The 11,605-nt window shown below is 37.2% G+C and overlaps 2 protein-coding genes across 2 annotated transcripts; both read right to left on the bottom strand.

Moving 5' to 3' along the window:
• Positions 1–823: 823 nt before the first annotated feature.
• On the bottom strand, positions 824–3,124 carry LOC103425831 (SPX domain-containing protein 4-like). The gene is made up of 3 exons (XM_008363932.4): positions 2,546–3,124; positions 1,446–1,608; positions 824–1,316 (listed from the first exon to the last, which is right to left on the bottom strand). Exons 1-3 carry the CDS (start codon positions 2,855–2,857, stop codon positions 1,096–1,098), a joined length of 696 nt encoding a protein of 231 aa, XP_008362154.3. The 5' UTR covers positions 2,858–3,124; the 3' UTR covers positions 824–1,095.
• A 5,053-nt stretch (positions 3,125–8,177) lies between these two features.
• LOC103432046 (SPX domain-containing protein 4-like) lies at positions 8,178–10,625 on the bottom strand. Its single transcript, XM_070817397.1, has 3 exons — positions 10,164–10,625; positions 8,986–9,151; positions 8,178–8,859 (listed from the first exon to the last, which is right to left on the bottom strand). The coding sequence occupies exons 1-3, from the start codon at positions 10,488–10,490 to the stop codon at positions 8,378–8,380; spliced, it is 975 nt and encodes a 324-aa protein (XP_070673498.1). The 5' UTR covers positions 10,491–10,625; the 3' UTR covers positions 8,178–8,377.
• Positions 10,626–11,605: the final 980 nt, after the last annotated feature.

Here is an 11,605-nt window from a genome sequence, read left to right as displayed (position 1 = left end):
TTTTCAGATGAAACAAGAGGAGTGGAGACAAATTTGCACTCATTTAAACCAAATTTACTCAACAAAGAAGCAGCATACTTTCTTTGGTGAATAAGGGTACTTGAGTGAGTTTAAATGCTTCACATACCAAGAAAATGGTGCAAAAGGCCCAAATATGTTGTTCCATACTTAATCATCATATCTTATTTGAACTCTTCCATCATCTCATTACTGTTACCAGTATATTCTATGTCATCCACATAGATGGATACAATCAATATTTCTTCTTCTCCCTTTGTCTTGATATAGAGAGTTGCTTCACTTTGACTTTTCTCAAATCCACACTGTGCAAAGTAGGTGTCAATTTCTCCATACCAGGCTTTAGGTGCCTATTTCAATCCATAGTGTGCTTTGTGAAGTTTATACACATTGTCCTTTCTTTCCTTGATCACAAAACCATCAAGTTGATCCACATAAACCTCCTCCTCAAAGAGACCATTTAGGAAAGCAGATTTAACATCAAGTAGCTAGAGTTTCCAAATCTTTTCGGTAGCCAAATCTTTTTCGGCAAACTTCCAGATCCAGCCATTGTGAGCTCAGATGTATCGAAAACAAGTAGTTTCAGACCACAGCTGAACTTTCGGCAAACTTCACCTGACCTTTAGCCAGCCCAGATGTAGCTCAAAAAATCTAACGTCAGTACTGCTTAAATTCACGGTTCACACTTAGCTTAGATTGATCGAACCTGGCTCTAAGGCCATGTTAGTGTATTTGATATTTGTAAGTTTTGATTGAGGAATTCACTATGAAAATTGAAGAAGAACAAAAGGAATTTCACACAAGATTTTGGAATGCTTCAGCCTTTGCAAGTCATAGAGGAGAATTTCATATTTTTTTCTCTCTTGCACACAACTCAAGCACTACAACGGTTGGTTATGCAGCTGGAGCTCACACATTCATCAGAGTGATCTCAGCTATTCATCTTCCTATAGTCTAGGATTCTAACACATAACAATGATAGCCTTACATTGAGAGCCTTACACTAGTCATTCTTTAATAACACTAGTGAATACACAATTAAAAACACAAGGCTTTATTTCTCTAATACTAATCAGCTCACAACTTACTATTCAACAGTGGTTTCACTTGTGTGGTTGGTGTACCATCAATGACTTCTGCTTCCAATGGGAAGAGAAGCTCGAGAGTTGCCTCGCATTCACGGACTAGCCTCGTGAGAGTTTCTGTTGTAAAGAGAGGCTGGTGATCTAGTTGCATGAAACGTAAACTCAACACTCCTCCAGTTCGTTTATCGTACTTCTTTAGAATTTTGACAAGCGCTATTGAGCCAGAAGACACAGCTGATTTTAGCAATAGATAACGCAGATATAGAATGAAGAAATTCACTGATACTAACGGTTGTACAATACAGGTTAGATATGGAAGGTGAAAAGAAATAGCTGCTGTACCTCTAAAATTCCACCAGCCATGTTTTTTGAGAAGCACCATCTCCCCATGAATGGTGACAAAGTCCTTACGGATGTCCATCACTTCTTTCCTGAAGGTCTCTGATGTAAAAACTCCACCACTGCTGCTCCTTTCCCCGACTCTCTCGATTCTTCCTTTCAGCTCCTGCCATTATTGCAGTTTGCAGATGAGAAAAGAGAAAAGAGAAACGATAGTTGCCTTCGCATTCAAAATATCGCATTGCAACATTCATGCTGTGCAGATAGCTCCCATCATAAAGATTTTCCTATCAGACACTTAACTAATACACCAATAAACTCTACAATTTTCAACCAAACATAAGCAGATAACCAGGAAAAAGAAAACAGCATAGTATTAAGCGAAACAAGCAAAACACAAATACAGTCTTCGATTTACACACTGTTCGTTGATCCACAATAGATATCTTAGTTCAGAGAAAAAGTACTCGACTTTAATGATCAAAAGAGAAATTCAAATAGCTGAGACTCGAGACTCGACCTGTTCATGACGAAATAGTTAAAACTTCCCTAGTTTTCCTTCATTATGGATGCCACCACTCTATCTCAACAAATCGTTCCAGCCACACATAATCCTTACAGTCATATTGTTTCTCAATTGCCTAAAAACGCATACAGATAACAGCGGCATGTCTCGTATCGCTGTAATTTCACTCCTAACCATCTTCACAATCACAGGACCGCCAGAATTAACTAACAGTTCACCTCCTAGCTTTAATTTAGGTGTCCCTCGGACATGAATATTCTCATTTTTGTTTTAGCTAAAATTTATAGATGCCATCCTCCTCCTACTGCTCGTGACTATCAGTTATCTTGGAAACTTCTCCCTACGAATCCTACCATCAACTCTGACAAAATTTCCATTTCTTTACTCAACATATATAAGCTAAATATGGTGAGTTATCTAATCCAATCCGTTAACAAAAAGAAAGAGATGGAATTTTTGTAGCACCCATGACAGGCATGCCAAATCCATCAATTACCCATCCAAATTAAAGCGCATATATACACACACACATGCAAATTCAAGAAAATAAGAAGAAAAAAAAGTCAACCATAAGAACCTGGAATCGTATAACGAACTCCTCCTCCTTATCAACATAAAAATCGTTTAACTTCTTCAGCTCCTCATTCAGAATCGGAACGAACAGTCCCCCCAAGGGAGGGAACTCGCCACTTCCATCGGCAACGGCCAGATGCGCATTTGCCGGCTGAAACTCGAGGTGGCGAGGGAGGGAATCCACCGCGGCAATGGCGGCCGTGGTGGCGGGCAAGCGCTTGAGGAGCTTCTTCAAGAGCTTGTAGCAGAGGAACTTGTCCCTCCACTCCGGGAGTGTCTCCTCCAGGTGGGTCCTCCTGAACTTCGCGAGTTTCATCGCTTTTCAACAGACTGTGGGAGACAAAATTCTCACAGGATTTTGCTGTTTGTGAATCAAATGATTCATTGTTTGACTTCATTTATATTACGAGAGAGGAATTTTTAATTTAGAGAATGTGAGAATATTTCTCAAGTGGTGGGAATATTTGAGGAAGGAAAGGTGGTGGGTGTGTTTTCTCAAGTGCATTTCTTGTTGCTGTGGATTCGGACTTCGCATCTTTTTCCTGGTAAGTGTTGGATTGGCATTTTCTTCTGTCAGAATATTCTCCAAATTTTTAAGATTTATCTGCTTGATTGTTGTGTTGTTAGATTTTGTTTGGAGATTCCAATCAAATCATTTGTTTGCAGTGATTTTTTTAGGAAATCGTCCGACGCATATTCTCGTCCTCCAGAATCTGCATAGAATGTTTCAACATTCGAATTGATAAATCCGTCACCATTGACAACTTTGAATGAAGGCTCAAAAATGGTATGTGTTATCCCAAGTCGGCCGTCTCCATGAGAAAATAAAGTTTAAATATCATAAATTCTTAGTCTTACTCCAACTAACACTTAGGCTTTTGTTATAAAACCTCACGTACTGCACAGGTGATAATTGACCACAGGTTGTAATTATAAGGGAAGTGGACCTTCCCGCATTTGTCACAATTTGACACAATTCTCTAACTTATGATAACTTTGGAAGTTTCCAACTCATATCTCGAAATTCTAGCATGCTCTGGTGCACCCTAGGTATCAGAATTTGCAGGCATTAAATTTTGTGTCATGTCTTCCATTAGTTCCAAGTACCTTATATATTTTCTTTAAGTCTCTTTCCAAGTCTTCCAATGTCTTCTTCTACCCCTTTTACCATAAGTCTCCATCTCCAAACCACCTTAATTGATTTTCTCTCATCTGATCTTCAATTGTTGCCACTTCTACTTTACCTCGGATATCTCATTCTTAATCTTATCCTTTCACGTGGGTCCACATATCTTACCTCGGATATCCACACATCTTACCTCGGATATTGCTGGCTTTTCGTCCATAGAACAGCCTTGATTGCGATAGTTGCCTTCTTAGAGCCTCAGAACTTAATTCTCCAAAATCGAACAACTTGAACTGGTATCGACTGCTAACCATTCAATGAACAATGTCGGAACGTATCGCGCGTTCAAGTCTTCACCCCTACCCTTCAACTGTGATCGTGATTACACCAGGAGCAGCTGAACATGTCTCATCACATATTAGTTTCAAAGTTGTGATTGTTCTCTTCATTTTTGTTTAGAAGAGTGAACAAAAAGGAAAGTGAACATACCTTATCTTGCCGTTTTTGTTTCCAACTTTTTTCCCATACCAGCGATATTCTATTTTACACTAATCTAAATTGTGAGAAGGGATTAAGGTACATAACGATAACACATCCCGTTCTAACCAACGTGGCGACGTCCATGTCCTGAAGCAGAGTTTTTGAAAGCTCAGCACCCAACTTGAACCCCCATTCAATCGCTGCAGTTAATTTGGGGGCCAAAAAACATGTGGACTGGTATCCAAAAATATACAAGAATGGAGGAGGCCACCAAGTGTTCCATGTTGGAAAACTAGGAGTACATAATATTAACAGGTTTCCGAGATTACTAACAGATGTCAACATGATACCTGAGGCAGCCATTGCAGAACAAGAAAATGATATCTTCCACTCGTTGAAAGACTTAATGTTCTTAAGGTGATAGAACCCAATAATGCAGAACTTTTCTTTACAAGCAGGGAGTCCTCATATAAATTAACATTCACCAACTTTCCTCTATCATGGAGAGTTGGTTTTTGTCAGTTAACAGCAGTTTCATCAAATAAGTGGGATATTAGTTATCTCCACAATTGATATCCATATTTCCTTAATAATAGGAAGCAGTTTTTTCCACGTTTGCAACTTACGTCAAACTGTATTGTTACCAAATACATTTCGTCCTTCACTAAATGATAGTTTAGTCCAATTAAGTTTCTAACATTCTCCCCCTTGGACGTAAACTAATCATTTCATCGAAATGTTATCACAATTACAATATTGACTCCTTAGTGATCACATCCAGTTACACGTAACTTGCTTCCCCACATCTACCAGTATTAGTTCAAATGTCGAACTCTAGAAAACCATGTGCAGCTCATTGGCACATGCACTCTAAAATCACTATCATTTGAATCTAATTTGTATGATGTCAAACTTTCAATGAACTTAACATTCATTTTTCTATGAATCAATTCAATCAACTTTATGGATCATCTTTGGATGTTCCTTTACTGAATTGAAAATCATATACCACTTTGTGTTATATAAGCTATATAACTCAAAATAATCATAAAGATTCAGCACATGCATATTTATTACTGCAACTCAATCTTAAACCATCACTTCGTAATTGTAATGGCATACTGACAATCATGCAAATACATATAAATACACATTCATACATGCAATTACCCAGTGTACCTTTATATTAAAGCTAACTTTATGTTGCCTTCAACCTTAATCACTAGATACTAGCTTTTCAAGCTTCTTGTATAATCATATGAAACCAACATGCTCTTTGGAACATCAGTCAGTTGTACTAATATATATTATAAACTGAATCAACATGGCATTATTTACAATAACCACATGGAAAATAAGATAAGCCAAGCATCAGGTCCAGATGCTATCAAAATTACACAACATCGCTTTCTTTACTCCCACATTTCAGTTGATTCAAAACCATCATGCAAACCCATGTTTGCTACGTGGGCATCCTTATCATGCACTCCCACATTTCAATAGCCGTAAAAATGTTATACCCTAAAAGATCGCAAACCATTCATACATTCCTCTCCTTGGAAAAGAATATTGACATGTGTTGAGTTTTAAATTCATAATTTACAAAATCCAGTTCCTGAAGTCTCTTCACTTTGGTGAAAAACATATGTACACAAGTTGATATTACAAGGTTATACTATTTATACATATATTTGTGCCTTTGCATTGGTTCATCTCAAGCTTAAGCAATGTAGGACAACTCATTCCTTATTTAAACACACAATATGTCAATTTTGCTTCATGTTTGCAGAACTCGAGATTTTTAATCCATATTGATTATCTCCCACAGCAACCAATAATATGGCTATTCAATTCAGTTAATATATATTTACTATACATTATCATATAGCACAGCAGGCTGAGAACTTGATTTACATGAATTTACTTTACCCATTCAAATGGAAATCAAAGGCAACAGACTTACCCATGTAAGGGTTATGTCAGGCATCAATCACATATAGAAATAACATGTATGATTCTTATTCCCATAGATGAATCAATTACATGCACTGCAAACTGATATCAAGTATTTCTATTTTTCCCTTCATTTACTCACACACATACAATTTTTGAGCAATTGATAACTTGATAACAAGAAAACTAAGGGGTTTTGGATCAGATTAAACCAAAATAGTGATAGGTTGATTCCATCAAAATTCAGATGCCAATCAGATTAAATCACTCATAAATACATCAAAATTTTGTGATACTCACAATCTGGCAATCGAAAAAGGTACCATTCTCTTTGTCTCGTCGAGAAGTATGATTTTTGTTTTTGAATCACTTGATTTCGTTGAGTATTGAAGAAGTTATAAACGTTTAAAGTTTACCCAGTTTCCGGCAAGTTTTCCAGTTTTCTATCGGACCAGTAAACTTTGAGGCTATTTTTCGGCCATCTCCGGCAACCATTGGGCTTCGAAATAGGTATAATCTTATTCTACACTTTCCTATCTTCATTTTGATATATTATGGGTCGAATTTGGTTAAGAATCGATTGAGTTACGAAGCTTTGAAAATTGCTCAAACTTCCGGCCAAGAGCTCCGAGACACTTAACAGAGTTTTTAACGGAATGACCAAAATGATGGATGGTGGACATTCTCAGGGACCACTTTTATTGATTTGGAATCTTAGGGACCAAAGTGACAAGTTATGCAAATCTCAGGGACCATTTTGATGATTTACCCTTTCAAATTTGTCTCCTTAGTAGTTGGTTTACTCTCTGCTCTCTAGTGGCATAAATATTTTCTTGTTCACCAGATAACCAAATTTTAATCAAACAATTGAATTTGATATTAAGGGATGCGTCGCAAATTTTGATCAAACTTAATGATAGGTGATCAGGCATCCCTCAGTCACCTGATAACTATGAAGACATTCTTTTGTCACTTGATAACTATGAGGGACGAGACTCCTCTAATAGGAGAGATTTTTTAATATGTTAGAAACACGGTCTGGTACGCCAAGTATTATAAGGAAAACTAACGAAAAGTAAAAAAAATAACTTTAGTTTTAATGAAAAAGGACAAATGAAAGTGTAGTGAATGGTACCAGGGAAAGGTAAAAATGTAGTTTTTCGTTAGAAGTGAACAATACCGAGAGTGTTTCATTAAAACTCCCTATAATACAAGTGTTTGGATACTTGAAAAAAAAAATTTCAACCAGTATTATAACACTTGGTATACGGATCGTGTGACATTGAAAATTTTCTAGTCTAATTGTTGTTGGAGTTATCTATATCTATATTATTAAGAGAACCCTCATTGTCAACTTTTTTCCAATTTTTTTTTCTATTTTGCCCCTCATTTTTTATACACAATATTGACATAAGGAGGGCAAAATAATAATTTTGTATCGTTTGAGCTTTTTGCCATTTTTTCCTATTTTGCCCTCACTTTTGATACACAATATTTACATAAGAAGGGCAAAATAGTAATTTTGTATCTTTTGAGAAAATAACAATTATATCCCTATTTTCCCTATTTTACCCTCACTTCTGATACACAATATTTACATAAGATAAAAAAATAAGCACTTATTAAGAGAAATTGTCTCACCATCATTTTTTATACAAGTAAGTGAAATGATGATGTTTTTTGGATAGTTTGAATGAACTGAAGCGGTTACGCTTGAGGAGAACGTGGAAAGAGGGGGGTTGTTGAAGAAGCTTTAATTTTATACCTTTTGACAAAATCACACTCCTTAATAAAAAAATAAAAAAAATGAAATTATTCACACACATAGAGTGTGTGCTCATCTTTTAGTAGGGTATTAAAAAAAGGGAACTTTAACGAAAAGTAACCGGTACTGTTCACTTTAACGAAAAACCACATTTTTACACTAAAAAGTCAATCCTGGTACTATTCACTTTACCCTTTATTTTGTCCTTATCATTAAAACTCAAAGTTTTCAAGCCCTTTTCATTAGTTTTCCTTTAAAAAAAACTGTCATTTTTACTGTGCTATGCTACAAAACGGCAAAAATAAATAAAAATAATTTACGCACTTCTTTTCTTTTTATATATAATAAGGTGTGCCAAAATCGCTACTCATCGACCAAAAAGGAAGATAACAAAGAAGAGCAGAATTTAGTACAACATTATAAATTTCAAGCAAATGCTATTTAGAAAGGACAAGGATTGTCTGCAACGACGCACGGAGGACGTACTGCAGAAACCGACAGGATAAGCGCTGCTATAACTGGTCATCCTCATCTTCGCTTTGCCAGCTCGCTACAGAGTTTGAAGTAGAGTTTTCAGTGACAGCACCAGTGCTCTCCTCGTCCTGGCTTCTAAAGTGATTTGAAAGCGACCATGGACCGGAAGTGGAGCTTGGTTTTTGAAGGCCTTGAATGGCCTTCATTGCAGCAACGGTTCCACGATATATATCCATGTTTGCCTCCATGTTTGAAGGTGTCTCAGATGCAATATTTGCCGAATGATTCGATTGTAGGTTTGAATGACTTCTGTCTGGGGTGGTTTCATCTTGTGTGGTTGGTGTACCTTCAATGACTTCTGCTTCCAATGGGAAGAGAAGCTCGAGATTTGCCTCGCATTCACTGACTAGCCTCGTCAGAAGTTCTGTTGTAAAGAAAGGCTGGTGAGCTAGTTGCGTGAAACATAAACGCAATACTCCTCCAGTTCGTTTATCGTACTTCTTTAGAATTTTGACAAGCCCTGTTGAGACATAAGACACAGCTGATTTTAGCAATAGATAACGCAGATATAGAATGAAGAAATTCACTGATGCTAACAGTTGTACAATACAGGTTAAATATGGAAGGTGAAAAGTGGCTGCTGTACCCGTAAAATTCAACGAGCTATAACTTTTGAGAAGCACCATCTCCCCGTGAATGGTGACAAAGTCCTTACGGATGTCCATCACTTCTTTGCTGAACTCGGTCTCTGATGTAAAAACTCCACCCCTGCTGCTCCTTTCCCTGACGATCTCGATTCTTCCCTTCAGCTCCTGTCATTATTGCCGTTTGCAGATGAGAAAAGAGAAACGATAGTTGGTACTTGTAGCCTTCGCATTCAAAATATCACATCATAATGATTTTCCTACCAGACACTTAACTAGTGCACCAAAAAACTCTACAATTTTCAACCAACATAAGCAGAGAACCAGGAAAAAGAAAGTGAAACAAGCACCACAAAATACAGACTTCGATTTACACTTTGTTCGTTGATCCATGAGAGATATCTTAGTACTCGACTTTAATGATCAAAAGAAAAATTCAACTAGTTGAGACTCGAAACTGGACCTGATCATGATGAAATAGTTAAAACTTCCTTTGTTTTCCTGCATTATCTATACCTTTTCACAAAATATTCAAAAATCCTTGGCCTAAAAACGAATACAGATAACAATGGCATGTCTCGTATCTCTGTAGTTTCACTCATAACCATCTTCACATTCACAAGACGGCCCGAATTAACTAACAGTTCACCTCCTAACTTCAATAGTTTCACTTTCCGGTGTCCCTCGGACATGAATTTCTCATTTTTGTTTTAGCTAAAATGCACTTGTTTACAGATGCCATCCTTCTCCTCCTACTTGTACCTATCAGTCATCTTAAGATCCTAAGCTCTCGTTTAGTGTCTAAGATTAAATTGGATAACTCACTAGATACAAAGTCTCTTGAAAGAAGAAATGGATGCATATTCCAAATTCCCGTCATAAAGGAAACTTCTCCCTCCAAATCCTACCTTCAATTCAGACAAAATTTCCATTTCTTTATACCACATACTAAATATGTAAATATAGTGAGTTATCCAATCCGATCCTTTAACAAAAAGCGAAGGATTGAATTTTTGTAGCATCCATAACATGAAAGCCAAATCCATGGACTACCCATCAAAATTAAAGCGCATATATATATATATATATATATATATATATATATGTGTGTGTATGTATGTATATGTATATACACATGCAAATTCAAGAAAATAAGAAGAAAAAGGTCAACCATAAGAACCTGGAATCGTATAACGAAATCCTCCTCCTTATCCATATAGAAATCGTTTAACTTATACAGCTCCTCATTCAAAATCGCAACGAACCAATATTGGAGTCCCGCTAAAGGATGGAACCCGCCACCGCCACCTCCATCACCAGCAGCCGGATACGCATATGCCAGCTGAAACTCGAGGTGGCGAGGGAGGGAATCCACAGCGGCGATAGTGGCTGCGGTGGCGGGCAAGCCCTTGAGGAGCTTCTTCAATAGCTTGTAGCAAAGGAACTTGTCCCTCCACTCCGGGAGTGTCTCTTCCAGGTGGGTCCTGAACTCCTTCCCGAATTTCATCGCTTTTCAACAAACACTGGTGGATTATATTCTCACGGGATTTTGCTGTTTCTGAATCAAATGATTCAACATTTGACTTAATTTATATTAAGAGAGAGCAATTTTTAATTTAGATAATCTGAGAATATTTCTCCGAGTGGTACGAATATTTGGAAAGTGAGAAGGAAAGGTGGCCGGCGGTTTTCTAAGTGCATTTCTTGTTGCTATGGATTTGGATTGTTCTTCTTTTTCCTAAGTATTTGGGTTGGCATTTTCTTCGTATCAGAATATTCTCCATGTGTTTTAATCTGATTGTTTTTTATGTTAGATTTTGTTTGGAAAATCCAATCAAACTATTTGTTTGCACTGATAATTTTGGATACTCCTCTGCCGCATATTCTTATCCTCCACAATCTGCAAAGAATGTTTCAACATTCGATTTGATAAATCCGTCACCATAACAACTTTGAATGAAGGCTCCAACCAACACGAGGTCTTTTGTTATAAAATCACACGTACTGTGCAGTGGTAATTGACAAGACAATATCGATGTTTATAAAAGTGGATCTTTGGTCCGTCTTTCTGATAATTTGACACAATTCTCTAACTTATGACAACTTTGGGAGCTTCCAAATCATATCTCAAAAATTCTAGCATGCTCCAGTGCACCTTGGGTATCCGAATTTGCAACAATTAAATTTTGTGTCGTGTCTTCTATTAGTTCAAAGTACTTTATATCTTTTCTTCAAGTCTCTTTCCCAATCTTCCTAGGTCTTCTTCTACCTCTTTTGCCACGAGTCTCCATCTCCAAACCATCTTACCTGATTTTTTCTCATCTATCTTCAATTGCTGACATTCACCTCTCCCAGACCCTGCGTAAAGCGGGAGCCTTGTGCACTGGGTACGACATTTTTTATCTTCAATTGCTGACACTTCTACTTTACCTCATATATCCTCACTCTTAATCTTTTCACTTCACGTGTGCCTACACATCCAGCAAAACATTCTCATCTTCGCCGCACTCAATTTTTACACGTGGTGTGATCGCCCAACATTTTGTGCCCTAAAATATTGTTGGCCTTTCACCGTCCTATAAAGTACACTAAAAATCTAGCGTATAGAACACACTAGAGTAT

The sequence above is a fragment of the Malus domestica genome, chromosome 17 (assembly GCF_042453785.1).
Source record: "Malus domestica chromosome 17, GDT2T_hap1".
NCBI classification, from domain to species: domain Eukaryota; kingdom Viridiplantae; phylum Streptophyta; class Magnoliopsida; order Rosales; family Rosaceae; genus Malus; species Malus domestica.
Note: the sequence above shows the minus strand (reverse complement) of the source record. Positions and strands in the feature narration are given on the sequence as shown.